Genomic DNA, 15218 nt, shown 5'->3' on the forward strand with positions numbered 1-15218 from the left:
TGAAGATACCTAAATATAATTCTTTTGAATTCCTTATCAGGGAGTTCCAATGCTGCGTCTTCCTCAGGGATGTGTTTTGGGTCTGTATCCTGCTCCCTTGTTTCTCCTACTTTATTTTGCTTCTTTGTGTAGACTGTAATGCTCTGTTGTCTCCAAGGCATTGTGACGTTTTCTGTTTATATTTAATTGTGATTATATGTTGGAGTGACTTGCCCACAATTTTTGTTTTCTTTATTTTTGTTTGTATGTTATCTATATAGGCAGGGTACTGTGCTGTGCTCTTCTATTCGCTAATTGACAGCACCTATACACTCACCACCTGTCTCCTTTCCTTTGTCAGCCTCTTGTATGTCCTTGCCGACCCTGGCAAACAGAGCCTGTTCTTAGGTTCTGTTTTCGTTCAGGTTTTTCCACTAATTGGTGCCTAATCCACTTCTGTATAGTTCCTTTCAAAGTTCAGGGTTCCAGGATTATCTTCTGTATCTCTGTCAATTGGTTTTTTTTTTTTTTCTTTGTTGAAGAGGGTTTGTGTCACTTGTCTGCCTATTCCTCCATCTTACCAGAAGTCCTCTCGCCAATGATAACTTTTAAAAAATACAGTAGAATATTACAACTCAGATATTCACATTGATACAATCCAACGATTTTATTCAGGTTTTCCCATTTTCACTTCTACTGGTTTAAATGTATGTGTTGAGTTCTATACAGTTTTATCACATGTATAGGTTCATGTATCTTCCACCACAGCCAAGGTACTAAACAGTTCCATCTGCCACAAGGATCCTTTGTGCTGTCCTTTTACATCCATATCCACTTCTCTACCACTGTCACTTCCTCCAGCCTTACTTCCTGGTAACCACTAATCTGTTCAGCATTTCTAAAAATTTGTCATTATCTAAATAGAGTCATGCTTTTTGTTACATAACCTATTGGGATTGGCTTTTTTCATTCAGTATAATTCCCTGGCAATTCATTCAAGTTATTGTATACATCATTAGTTCATTCCTTTTTATTGTTGAGTAGTATTCCACAGTTTGTTTAACCATCCACACTGAAAAGAAATTTGGATTATTTTCACTTTGGAGCTATTATGAATAAAGCAGTCATGAACATTTGTATGTTGTTGTTGTTGTTATGTGCCGTCGAGTCGGCCCCGGCTCATAGCGACCCCTCCTTGGGTTTCCGAGGCAGTATCACTACGGAAGTAGGATTGCCCAACCTTCCTTCCGAGGAGCGGCTGGTGGGTTTGAACCGCCAGCCTTCTGGTTAGCAGTCAAGTGCTTTAGCCACTATGCTACCAGAGCTCAGGTTTTTATATGAACATAAGTTTTCATTTCTCTGGGATAAATGACCAAGGTGCAATGGTTAAGCACTCACTCAGTGGCTCCATAGGAGAAAGACATGGCATTCTGCTGCTATAAAGATTACAGCCTAGAAAACCCTATGGGGCAGTTCTTCTCTGACACATGGGTGACTGTAAGTCAAAATTGACCCACTGGTAGCTAACAACAACAAAATCGTAACTGTATGACTAGTTTTGCCAGGAACTGCCAAACTGTGTCCAGAATAGCTTTAACATTTTACATTACAACCAGCAATTTATGAGTGATCCAGTTTCTCAGTGTCCTGTCCAGCAGTTGGTTTTGTCATAGTCTCTTTCTCTTTTTGTTTTAAATTTTATATTGTGATTTGGGTGAAAGTTTACAAAGCAAATTGGTTTTCAACAATGTACACACATTTTGTTTTGTGACAATGACAGTAACCACTACGTTTACAGCACTCTTCCCACTTCTTTCCTGTGTTTCCCATTTTCATATACCTTTCTTACATATCCCTTCCTACCTTCAGAGATTTATCTTGGGCAAATGATCTCATACAGTTGACTCCTATAAGAAGCAATATACCTCCCTGGTCTTATTGTTCACCTTATAGCCCTGTCTATTGTTTGGCTGAAAGTTGAGCCATGAGGCTGAGTTCACTTCCAGGCTTGAAGGGTATCTAAGGGCTGTAGTCTCTGGGGTTCCCCAGTCTCTATCAGACCAGTAAGCCTGGTCTTTTGATTACTTTTAGGGTTTTTTTGTTTTGTTTTTGCACAATTTACTCCCACTCTACTAAGGATCTCCTATTGGGATCCCTTTCAGAGTGGTCAGAAGTGTGCCTGGCACCATCTAGTTCTTCTGGTCTCAGGGTTATGGAGGCTGACGATCACATGGTCCATCAGTCCTCTGGACTAATTGTTTCCATGCATCTTTGGTTTTCTTCACTCTTCCTTGCTTCAAATGGAAAGAAACCAATAGCTGCATCTTAGAGAACCACTCACAAGCTTTTAAGACCCCAGTGGCTACTCACTGAAGTAGGATATAATCACTGTCTTTCTGGACTGTATTATGCAAACTGACCTTCATGTCTCCTGAGACTATGGTCCTGAGCACCCAGGCCCAGCGACTCATTCCCTCGGGGTGTTTGGCTATGGGTAAGAAGTTTTCATAACTTTGCCCTGTTTGCTCTATATATACATGGCTATATTCATAGGGAGCTCGGGTAGCATAGTGCCTAAGGCACTTGACTGCTAACCAGAAGGCTGGCAGTTCAAACCCACCAGCCACTCCTCGGAAGGAAGATTGGGCAATCTACTTCCGTAGTGATACTGCCTCGGAAACCCAAGGAGGGGTCGCTATGAGTCAGGGCCGACTCGACGGCAAATAACAACAACAACAACATATTCATAGCACATACACTTATGTAGAAATAACCTCTGCCAAACTTATATATAATTGTGAGTATAGTCCCGTTGGTTTGCTGATCTGCCTATGTAGCCACTTGTTATTTTTTGTTACTACTGGTTGTTCTGGTTACCTAGTACCACTCTGACAAGAATATACACAAAAGGGATGGCTTGAAGAAACAGGAGTTTATTCTCTTACAGTTTGGAGGCTTTAAGTCTGAGTTCAAAGTTCAGGCTTAGGGGCTGGGTGAAAGCCCCTCAACCTTGGGCTTCAGCTCTGCCTCCTGTTCCCGGACCACTGAAGCTGGAGGCTCTTCTTCACTCAGCTGCTGGCTGCTAAGACGACAAGCCCAAAGTTGACAAGTAATAAGGCACAGTCCTGATGTTACCAAACAACACAGTAGGCCATTAATTCAAGTCCACTGAAAGTCCCAAGGTTGGCAGAGCATGGCAGGCTACTGAACAACGACTTGGCTACATGCGGGGTTCAAGCATGCCATAAGCTAAAGACCATTCCCAAAGCTGTTTCTTATATACGGGAAGCAGACCACATATCCAAAGCAGCTACTTTGCTGCTCCAATAGATTCCACTATGGAGTTAATTACCATTCTCATCATGGGGAATAACTACATTCAGCTGCCCAGCCATTCAACCAGGCCCAACCAAGTTGACACACAACTTAACCACCACACTGTTATTGTAGAATTGTGAATGTAATAGTATTTACCTTTGTTGTCTGCAACTCTTGTGTACCTCTCCATGTTTTCTTCAGCCTTAGTGATATTGTCATCAACTCTTATTGTATAATTACTCAAATTCACCCAAATTAATGTGTGTCTATTAGACAGTGAATTTCTCCCCCCTCCCTTGCCATTCCTGGTAACCTTTAAAGAATGTTTATTTCTGTATGTAAATCTTTTCTTGACTTTTTATAATAGTGATCCCCCTATGATATTTGTCCTTCTGGGATTGACTTAATACACTTAGCATAATGTCCTCCCAGGTAACCCACCTTTGAGGTATTTCACAGATTCTTCATTATTCTTTAACATTGCATAGTATTCCATTGTGTGTTATACCATAGTTTGATTATCCATTCATCTTTGATGGGCATTTATTTAGGTTGTATACATCTCTTTGCTATTGTCAATAATGCTACAATGAACTCGGGTGTGCATATCTCTATTCATGTCCTAGTTTTTATTTCGCTAGGGTATATACCTGGCAGTGGTATTTCTTTTCCAAATTTTTAAGGAAGTGCCATACCATTTTCCACAGTGGCTATACCATTTTGAAGTACCATCAGCAGTGTATGAGACTTCCAATCTCTTTACACCTTTGCTAATATTTGTAGTTTTCTGTCTTATTGAACGTTTTGCTACTGTTGCTGGGGTGAGATAGCATCTCTTTGTTGCTTAGATGCATCTCTAGAGGCTTATAATCACAAGCATTTCTCCATGTGTATGTTGGCCACCTGAATGTCGTCTTTGGTGAAGTGTCTGTTCATATCCTCTGCTCATTTTTAGACTGGGATTGTTTGTCTTTTTTATTGTTGAGGCATTGCAATTTTCTATAAATTTTAACAATTAATTCCTTGTCAGATATGTTGTTGCCAAATATTTTTTCACAATCTGTTGGTTCTTTTTTTCACTCTTTTGGGGAAGTCTTTTGATGTGCATAAGTACTTAATTTTTAGGAGATCCCAGTCATCTGGTTTATCTTCTGCTGTTTGTGCATTTTTGGTTATGTCTGATAGTCTATGTCGTAAATTATGGCACCTATTTTTCTTTGATGATCTTTATAGTCTTAGGTCTTACATTTAGGTCTTTGATCCATCTGGAGTTAGTTTTTGTATATGGAGTGAGACATAGATCTTGTTTCATTTTTCTCCAAATGAATATCCAGTTTTGTCATCACTATTTTTTAAAGAGACTCACTCTCTTTTCCTCATTTAATGTATTTTGGCCCATTGTCAGTAATCTACTGTCCATACATGGGTGGATTTACTTCTGACTTCTCAATTCTGTTCCATTGGTCTATGTGTCTGCCATTGTACCAATACCAAGCTGTTTTGACTACCATTAATCCCTTGGTTTTGAGATCAAGAAGTGTGAGGCCTCCTATTTTGTTTTTCTTCTTCAGTGGTGCTTTGCTTATCTGGGGCCTGTTTCCTTTCCATATAAAGTTGGTGATTGATTTTTCCATCTCTAAAGAATGTTTATGGAATCTGGATTGGGGTTCCATTATGTCCATAGATTGCTTTGTATAATATTGACATTTTCACAATGTTAAATCTTCCTATCCCTGAACATGGTATGTTTTTCCATTTATGTAGTTCTCTTCTGGTTTCTTGCAATAGTGTTTTGTAGTTTTCTTTGTATAACTCTTTTATATCCCTGTTAGATTTATTCCTAAGTATTTAATCTTTTTGGTAGCTATTGTAAATGCTATTGTTTTCCTTATATCCTTTCCATAGTTCTCTTTGTTTAATGTAGAGGAATCCAACTGATTTTTCTGTGTTCATCTTATAACCTTCCACTTTGATGGATTTTTCAATTACTTCCAGTAGCCTTCTTATAGAATCTCTGGGATTTTCTATGTATAGAACCATATCATCTGCAAAAAGAGTAGTTTTACTTCTTCCTTACCAATTTGGATGCCTTTTATTTGCTTTCTTGCCTTGTTGCTCTGGCTAGGACTTCCAGTACAGTACTGAATAGGAAAGTGACAGAGGGCATCCTCGCCTGGTTCCTGTTCACAAGGGGAATGCTTTCAGTACCTCTCCATTGGGAATAATATTGGTCATTGGTCTTACGTGTATGTCCTTAATTATATTGCAGAATTTCCCTTCTGTTCCTATTTTGTTGAACATTTTTATCAGGAATAGGTATTGGGTTTTATCAAATGCTTTTTCTGCATCAATTGAAATGATCATATGGCTCTTTTCCTTTATTTATGTAGTGGATTACACTGAGTGTTTTTCTAATGTTGAACTATCCTCGCATACCTAATATGAATCTCACTTGGTCTTTCTTGATATGGTGTTGGATTCTGTTGGCTAGGATTTTGTTGAAGATTTTTATGCCTATGTCCATGGGGAGTATTGGTCTATAATTTTCTTTTTTAGTGGTGTCTTTGCCTGGCTTTGGTATCAGGGTTATGCTTGCTTTATAAAATAGATTCAGAAGTATTTCATCAAATTACTGAATAATTTCAGTAGAATTGGTGATAGCTCTTCTCTGAATTTTCAGTAGAATTTTCCATTGAAGCAGTCTGGGCCAGGACTTTCTTTTTTTTTTTTTAAATCACTTATTCAATTTTTTCTTTTGTGATGGGCCTATTCAAAATTTCTACCTTAGTTTGTGTTAGTGTAGGTAAGTTGTGTGTTTCTAGAAATTTGTCTGTTTCCTCAAGGTTTTCAAATTTGGAGTACAGTTCCTCATAATATTCTGTTGTTATCCTTTTATTTCAGTTGGCTCTGTTATGCTGTTGCCCATTTCATTTCTTATTCATGTTATTTGCATCTTTTCCTTTGTAAAATTTGTCAATTTTGTTCATCTTTTCAAAGAACCAACTTCTGTTTTTTTTTTATTCTTTTATTGTTTTTCTGTTTCATTTATTTCTGCTCCAAACTTTATTATTTCCTTTCTTTTGAAGACTGTAGGCTTTTTTCCTGCTCTTCTTCTAATTGTTGGAGATATTGAGTTAAGGTGTTCATTTCAGTTCATTCCTTTTTGATGTGCGCAGTTAATGCCATAAATTGACCTATGAGCACCACTTTTCCTATGTCCCAAAGGTTTTGGTATGTTACATTTTCATTTTGTTTGATTCAAGAAATGTTTTTAATTTTTTAAATTTTTTCTATTATGCAGTAGCATGGTGTTACTCAGTTTCCATGTATTTGATTTTATTTCCTTGATCTTCCTGCTATTGATTTTAATTTTATAGCACTGTGATCCAAGAAGATACTTTGTATTATTTTGATGTTTTTAAATTTATTAAGCCTTGCTTTGGGCTTTACATATGGTCTGTTCTGGAGCATGATTCATGTGTACTGGAAAAGAACATGTATTTCATTTTTGTTGGATGGAGTGTTCTGTGTGTATGTATATGAAGTCAAGTTGGTTGACTGTGTTATTTATATCTTCTGTATATTTGTTGAGTTCCTGTTTGTTCGTCCTTCATCAAAAATGGTGTATTAAAGTCTCCTACTATTATTATGAAATTGTCTGTTTCTCTTTTCAATTCTGTTAATGTTTGATTTTGGTGCTCTTCCACTGGGTGTATAGATATTTATTATGGTTATGTCTTCCTGTTGGATTGGCACTTTAATCACTATATAATGCCCTTCTTTGTCCCTTATGCTTGTTTTTGCCTTGAAATCTATTGTATCAGAAATTAATATTGCCATTCCTGCTCCTACTCCTTTTTGGTTGTCATTTGCTTGATATATATGTTTTTTTTTTTTTCCATCCTTTGATTTTTAGTTTATTTTTATCTTTGTGTTTAAGGTGAGTCCAGCATATTGATGGATAATATTTTCTTATGCTTTCTGCCAATCTCTGTCTCTTGTCTGGAGCATTTAATCCATTTACATTCAGTGTAAGTATTCACAGGTACAAATTTATTGCTGTCATTCTTTTGTGTTTTCTATTGTAGTTTTGATTCTTTCTTTGTTCTTATATTTTTCTATGCTGAGTTCATTTTGGTATCAGATTTGCTTTTCATTTTCTTCATTGCTGTTGAATTGGTGTTTACTGAATCCTTCTGATTTTCTTCTTATTCTAGTTAGAAGGTTTATTGATTTTCTTTGTGATTATCTGGTAATTTATTTTTATCTTCCTAAGTTTAAAGCAGTCTGTTCTACCTTGGTATAATCTTGACTTTCTCCTCATTTGGAAGTTCAGTAATTATATCATTTATTCCCTCTTTTCGCTTTATACTTGTCTTCATTTACAGACTGACATCTCTGGTTCCCTATTTTCAGTCTTATAAATTTATTTTATTATTCTGTGGGCTGGTTTCTGGGTCATGTTGTATGTGTCTTAATCTCAGGTGTTACCTGACATTGTTGGTTCTCTGACTAAAGGACTCCCTTTCACAATTCTTGTAAAGTTGATCTAGTTTTTACAAATTCCCTTAATTTCTGTTTATCAGGAAATATCCTAATTTCACCATCATATTTGAGCAACAGTTCTGCTAAATATATATTTCTTGGTTGGCAATTTTTTTCTTTCAGGATTTTATGTTATCCTATTACCTTCTTGCCTACATGGTTTCTGCCAAGAAACTAGAGCTTAGTCTTATTGGTTCCCCTTTGTAGGTAACATTTTCTTTTTCCCAAGCTGCTCTCAGGTTTATTTGCATTTGGTTTTACAAAGTTTGAATAGTACATGTCTTGGTGACTTTCTTTTGGAGTCTATCCTGTATTAGGTGTGTTGATGGGTAGATATGTTTTCATATTGCATAATGTTGTTGTTGTTGTTGTTATGTGCCGTTGAGTCGGCCCCGACTCATAGTGACCCCTCCTTGGGTTTCCGAGGCAGTATCACTACGGAAGTAGGATTGCCCAACCTTCCTTCTGAGGAGTGGCTGGTGGGTTTGAACCACCAGCCTTCTGGTTAGCAGTCAAGTGGTTTAGCCACTAAGCTACCAGAGCATAATGTTAGGATAGTTTTTTGACAACAAATGTTTGACAATTCTCTTGGTTGGGTTTTATTTATTTATTTATATTTTGCCTCCTCCTGTTTTGCAATTCCAATTACACATAAATTTTTCCTCTTAATAGTGTCCCACATAACTCTTAGGTTTTCTTCATTTTCATTCTTTTTTTCTGATTTTTTCCTCATACAAAATAGTGTCAAGGAATTCGTTCTCTAATTCGCTGTCTTCTGTTCATTCTATTTCTACTTCTTTGTCCTTCCAGTATGTTATATATCTCTTGAAATTTTAGTGTTATACTTCTAGATTTCTACGTGCTGCTTTGGTATGGTTTCTAATTGTCAATTTATTTTCTCATTTAGCTTTTGTTTTGTTTTCCCTAATTTTGTTTGTGGTTTTCTTGATTTCTTGTAGAACCCTATATATAAATCTTTTGAAGTCCTTATCAAGTAGTTCTGTTACCATTACTTCCCCTTGGTGGTTTCCTGGCTTTTTATTTGGGCCATCTTGTCCTATTTCTTTGTTTGATTTGTAGTTATCTATTGCTATGAGTCGGGGCCGACTTGACGGCACATAACAACAACAACAACATTGTCTCCAAGACATTTAGGTGAAATTGTATTTATTTGTTAATTATGTGATGATTGTTTTGCCCAAATGTTTTGTTTTGCTTTCTTTTGCTATATCCAGTGGGCAGGGTGGGCATGCTACTTTGGGGTGCCAGTTTGGCAGCACTGTGGCACTCCCCACTTGTCTCTGGTGAGTAGAGTAGTGGGTGGGAGTGGGAGTCTTTGTTTACTGGTCATGTAGAGCAGTTGTGAATGGTGTGAGCAGATGTTGTCCACCGTCTGCCACTGATCCAATGGTACAGGAATAGGTGGTGGCACTCACCCATTGGGTGAAGGACTACATATGGTGGATGTGGCTGACTAGTGGGGAAATAATGTCTTCCTCATACCAGATGGATAAGGAAAAAAAAAAAATAGATGAAGAAAAAAATGAATAAACATAAGGAAGAAGAGGAGGAAAGGGGGGAAGTAAAGAAAAAAGAACTGGAAAAAATATAAAAAGGGCAAAAAGTGCACACCACTAGTCTCTTGGGATTCCCTTGTCCATTGGGACCTCACGTTAACTGTTAACATTTTCAGAGACCCTATTTCCAAACAAGGTGATGTTCACAGTTACTAGGAGTTAGGACTTCAACATATATGTTTTGGAGACACTGTTCAATCCACAACAAAATTCCACAGGGCAGTAACCTTTATGAGGCCTTTCCAGTGGACAGAAATTATCTTATTCTCTACCAGAAAAAAATCCACATGCTAACTTGCAACTTCCCTATTCAAGTTCTGGAACTTTTAATTAATAGTAAACAATATCTCCGTTATTTTCTAAGTACATTCCATTTTTAGTAAGTAAATTAAGTTTGTTTCCCTAAATAAACACCGAGTTTTTGTTCTTGCATGATGTGGAGCTTATATGCTGTATTTTTTGTTTGTTTGTTTTTTCTCCTTATTTCCATGATTTGGATAATTTCTCTTTAAAATAGTGATCCAATTTTTCCTTGAAGACAATCTCAACTGAATCAAGAAATGATATAAGACTGGCTTAGACTCCCTGAAGAAGCAAATATTTTTTTTTCAATTCAGAAAATATATTGTGTACCTACTATGTGCTAGACACAGTGCTAGGCAACCATGCATAAGTCCAATACATGACTTTAATAAGATATATCAATCACATACTCTTTGCTTACAAATTAATTTCTCCTGCATAATATAAACTTTATAAAATAAAACTCTGAAATTGTCATTGAAAATTTGAAAAATAGATATGATGTTGTTGAGGTACAAAATATCTTATTTCTGTGATTGCTCCTCAGATTGACTCAGAGCACAGTTAGTGCTTATTCATTTATTTAGCTAAAGATGTGATTATGTTTGCTCTTCTTTACTCTCAAAGAAAAGGGAGAGGTAAAAAAGAAGAAGAAAAAGTAAAAGAGGAGGAAGAAGTTTTGTCAACACCAAAAATGACTGGAGAAGGAACCCCTGATAAAGAATGGTGCCCTCCTTCTGACCCTGACTTGTGTCTTTATGTCTATGAAGTGACTAAAACAATCCTGCCCATAGCCAATATGAAGGAACAGATTGAGGCTCTTGCAAAGTAAGTTGTCTCTATATACATATATACAAGTATGTGTCACTTAATGTCCACAATAGGACGTTATACAATTTGGATGTTGTGCAAACGCCGTATTATATATAGTACATGTTTATATATATTTGATAAACATGTATCAAAGTAACCCCTTGCAAGCTCCTCTAGCTCTTCATTAGCACCTGGAACCTCAGTGTTTACAAATTGGCACCTGCAATTGGCTGCCGCTGGGCGTGCCAAGCTCTTTAAGCAGCCCTCAAGGATCCTAGTCATTAACAGAAGCCCTGAGGGATGGAGTGGAGCAGTCACAGTCCAGAGTGTCCCCACAGCTGGGCAGGGCACACATCAGTGGCAGCTGCAACCACAGGGCTTGGAGGCTGCAAGCCATTCCGTGGCTTGAGGGCTACAACTGAGCCACGGGCTGCAGCCAAACCAGGGCAGCCATGGGAGCCCAGCTGCAGCTGCTCAGGCAAACTGAATGCCAGCCCTGCCTCCTGGCACCCTGCAAAGCAAGCTCTTCCTCCCCACACCACGGATGTATATGCAGTTGGATATTATGCTGTGCATACCTATATTTTTTATTTCTGAAAAAAAAACCCAACTGATCTCAGTGATTTGATTTTTCTTAGACAGTTTTTCAGACAAATACAAATAAAACTGAACTTCTCCAGCACCCTAGCTCTAACTCTAAAGTAAAAACACAATAAACCGAAAAACTTTTTTTTTTGAGGTCATATTTCCATCAAGAATCAGGGCTAAAAGCTGGAAACTACTTAGAGAAAAATGCCTATATCCTTTTCTCCAGTGAAATTACTAAAAGCACCTTTCAATGCAATCCTGAAGACATTATTAATGACTCAAAAGTTTGAAAGGAATCATTCCTTATGTTTATGGAGTGCTCACAATGTAAAGGAATCCTACTACACATTATTTGTGAATTACACATTATTTTCTAATACAAATAATCATTCCATTTTTTTGTTATATATCAGAATGTTTTGAATTTCAAGTTTCTTTGTAGCAGCCATCTAAAAGATGGTTGCTTGAGCAGACTCAGAGCTTTGTGTAGGCCAGTGGTGTTGACTTCTTCCTTGGAGTGCTTAATCTGATTCCACTAAGAGACGCCTGAGAATTGACTTGGTAGCTGGAAGGGATTAGGAACCACTGTAGAAATGGAGGAAAACCTTTGTGATTGACACCAGCCAGTAGGTGAGCTGCTGGGTTGTGCAACAGCTGCAGTCTCCATGGGAGCTTATATCTACTCCAAATAGAAGTGAGCTGCAGTCATCCAACCTAGATGTGACAACTGCAAGTCACACAGCTGCCAACTCGTTGACTTCTTGTCAGCCAGAACTGCAAGAGAACATTTCTGGCTACTGAAGTTTTCCTGGTGTCCTTGAAAAGTGATGACTCAAGCAGAACTCTAATTCAACTCATTTAAACATTTGTCAAATTTTTCTCATGCTTTGTTCCTATCAGAAACACTGTTCATCATCTTCAAATAATTGTCTTTTGAACCTGACCCCACACCAAGCTAGAGAAAGAGACACAGAGAACTGCTTCTTCCGGCTGTGGTTCCCCAGCATTCATTAATTAGCCTATACTTGGCTGGGTGAAACTGCAAGTCAATTCAGCACCTGTCTCCCCAACCTCCCTCCCTGCTCTTTTTTTTTTTTTTTTTAACGTTTATTCTTTTTCACTTGGCTTCACATACAGCAAAGAGAAATTCTTTCCTTAAAATTTTGTAATATTGCCTCTACCCCAAGAATATAGTAGTGTGTTGGATTTTTACTTATTTATTTTGGATTGTGGCAAGGGTGTTCACTGTCTTCTTCTAGTGACAGCCTAATACCAGGAGAAACCCACAGTCAAAGTATTACACAGTCATCCTGCCTGACACCCCCTACCACAGCTAATTCCTCTTTTTTCCCTGTCTCTTCTTTTTCTCTCCTCTATCTTTAAGGATCACTGGTGGCACAGTGCCTAAGGCATTTGACTGCTAACAAGAACCCACCACCCTCTCTAGGGAAGGAAGATTTACTGCTTTGGAAACCCAATGGGGGTTGCTTTAGTGCTGTGTAAATGCCATGTCTTTCTCCAAGTTAAAAAATAAAAAAACTTGTAATATTTGAAAATATTTGTGAAACTAATGGGGACATTCTCTGTATTTATCTTGTTTCTGAGTTTAAGTTGTTTGAAAGAATGACACATTAGTACAATGCCTAAGATTTAGATGAAAATATTTAAAATTTTTCTAAGAGTAAGACAATTGTAAAACTGCATTGATAAAAATTTGGTGTGATATTGATTTATGTCTTGTTATCAATGTTGTGAAAATTAGCACTCATTTTCTTCTTTGTGTTCAAAGAAATGAATAGAATTTTCAGTTCACATACAGCAAGGAGAAATATATTATTTTGAATACAAAAAGCATAATGCTAACCTACTTGTAAGTATATTTTTAAAAAGTAAAGCAACCAATAAAAAGGAACTCAGTTTTTATACATGTAATTACACTCAAAGCATCCAAAATAAGATAACAAATTTGATATCAATATAATTGACACAGGTATGTGGCAGAAAAAATGGGTGGTCCTATTCAGAAAGAGAAACTACATGAATTCAGCTGGGAACTTCACATAAGTGAATTAAAATTTCAGCTTAAATCCAATGTGATTCCAATTGGACAGATCAAAAAAGGGATCTTCTACCATCGAGCTTTGCTTTTCAAGGTATTTAAGATGCTTTTACCTCACCTGCCTTTAGGTAAAAATGTTTATCATATTGAAGTGAGCCAGTTGCTTGCTAACATTTAACTAGATAATAGTAATCCTATCTTTTAGATTTACATGTATGTGCGTAAAACCACCAGACTATTAGAAGTATATTCACTCATTCATTCAACGTTTATTTTATACACAAAGGGTTGGGCCCTGTGCTAGTCTAGGCTTATAGAGATGCTAAATTAACAATCACTGCTTCATGCAAGGGGAACCTAACCCAGGGTTCAGAGATGATGTCAAGAGAGGTTTCAGGGAAGGAAGTGATACATTGCCTGAGTATTGAGTATTGGAATAGGAATTCACGAAGCAAAGAAGGAAGAGAAGGGCATTCTAAACAGAACAAATACTTTATGCAAAATATCAAGTATGAGAGACAGTGGTTCCTTTGAGGAACACAGTCTGGATGAAGAAAAGAGAAGGGATCAGACCAAGCTAAAGGGCCAGATCATCAAGCACCCTGTGGGAAGCATGGTTAGGAATTTGCACTTGATCCTAAATCTAAGAGAAGCTACTGAAAGTTGTTAAGGAGAAAGAGGTAACATGATTGTGAAAGACCATTCAGGCAAAAGAATGGGAAATGAATTGGAGCAGAGGCAAGACTGGAGACTTAGAAACCGATTAGAAGGTCACTGGAGCAAGAAGTATGGATGACCTGTGCTAAAGAAACAGTATGAAAATGTGAATGAGAGGATGAATTTAGAGGGCAATTTAGGGGATATAACTGCCTAAAATGAAATATGAGAGATTGTATGAGAAGAGCAAAATGATCTCCAGGTTCTGATTGGGGCAACTTGGGGTGATGGCACTGTTCACTGAAATGAGGAACACTAGAGGGAGCTCTGGTAGCATAGTGGCTAAGGCACTTGACTGCTAACCAGAAGGCTGGCGGTTCAAATCCACCAGCCACTCCTCGGAAGGAAGGTTGGGCAATCCTACTTCCGTAGTGATACTGCCTCGGAAACCCAAGGAGGGGTCGCTATGAGTCGGGGCCGACTTGACGGCAAATAACAAGAGAAAGATCAGGCTTAAGAAAGGAGGTGATATTTTGCTCCTCTGCATCTAACATATGACAGGAGCTGAGAAGATGTATCTAATGTACCTCTGGCTAGCTCCACTGAGTGCCTCCCAGGCACCTCAAACTCATTATGCCAAGTTCAATTCATTACCTGTCCCTTCCCACCTCAAGTGAGTCATGCAATTATGCAATTACCCAGTACTCTCCCACCACTGAAATTCTGACCTCCAATACTTACTGATAAGATCTCTTATCTTTCCACCTCTCTTAAATCCTGTACACCTCCTGTATATACTTTTCATCTCCTCTATTTCTCCCCCAGCTCAATTTGTTGATTCTTATTTGGCTTTATTCCACTCCCACCCCTTCTCCCAGGTAAGCTTGATAAATTGTTCACAACTCCTTTTTCTCAATAATTTCTCTCACTGTCTTCTGTCCTTTCCTTCCCTCTCTGCCTAGCCAGCTAACTCTAGGACAATCCAATTGCCTGCTCTTTCCACTGTTACACTCAGGTTACAGAGCACAGCAGTGGTTCAGCCACTGCAGATTCACAGTGTCCAGATTTGGGTAGACATGCATGCTGCCTGGTGACCCTTTTCTAGCTCCTAGTCACAGGCTCTTCCTATATCCTTCAGCAGCTGTGCCCCACAGATGTCCTTCTTGCCTACCCTTTTCCTCATTTCCACTTCTTCCCTTCAAGCAGACAACTTTATGTCCCACCTACCAAAATAGAGACTTTCAGATGGGCACCCATTCAACTTCAATTGAGGCAGTATATCCCCAACATTAGGAGCTCTGGTAGCATAGTGCCTAAGGCACTTGACTGCTAACCAGAAGGCTGGCGGTTCAAACCCACCAGCCACTCCTCGGAAGGAA

General features: G+C 38.0%; 1 protein-coding gene across 1 annotated transcript in view; it reads left to right on the forward strand.

Annotated features, from left to right (window-relative positions):
• Positions 1 to 15218, forward strand: part of ARMC3 (armadillo repeat containing 3) — a 146804-nt gene that overhangs the window by 129136 nt on the left and 2450 nt on the right. Inside the window, exons 16-17 of the mRNA XM_007936409.1 lie at positions 10350 to 10550; positions 13114 to 13276. Coding sequence (XP_007934600.1) covers positions 10350 to 10550; positions 13114 to 13276 — 364 coding nt within the window. The remainder of the gene's footprint in view (positions 1 to 10349; positions 10551 to 13113; positions 13277 to 15218) is intronic.

This window comes from Orycteropus afer, unplaced genomic scaffold (genome assembly GCF_000298275.1).
Source record: "Orycteropus afer afer isolate SDZICR_OR568_19922 unplaced genomic scaffold, OryAfe1.0 scaffold00035, whole genome shotgun sequence".
NCBI classification, from domain to species: Eukaryota; Metazoa; Chordata; class Mammalia; order Tubulidentata; family Orycteropodidae; genus Orycteropus; species Orycteropus afer.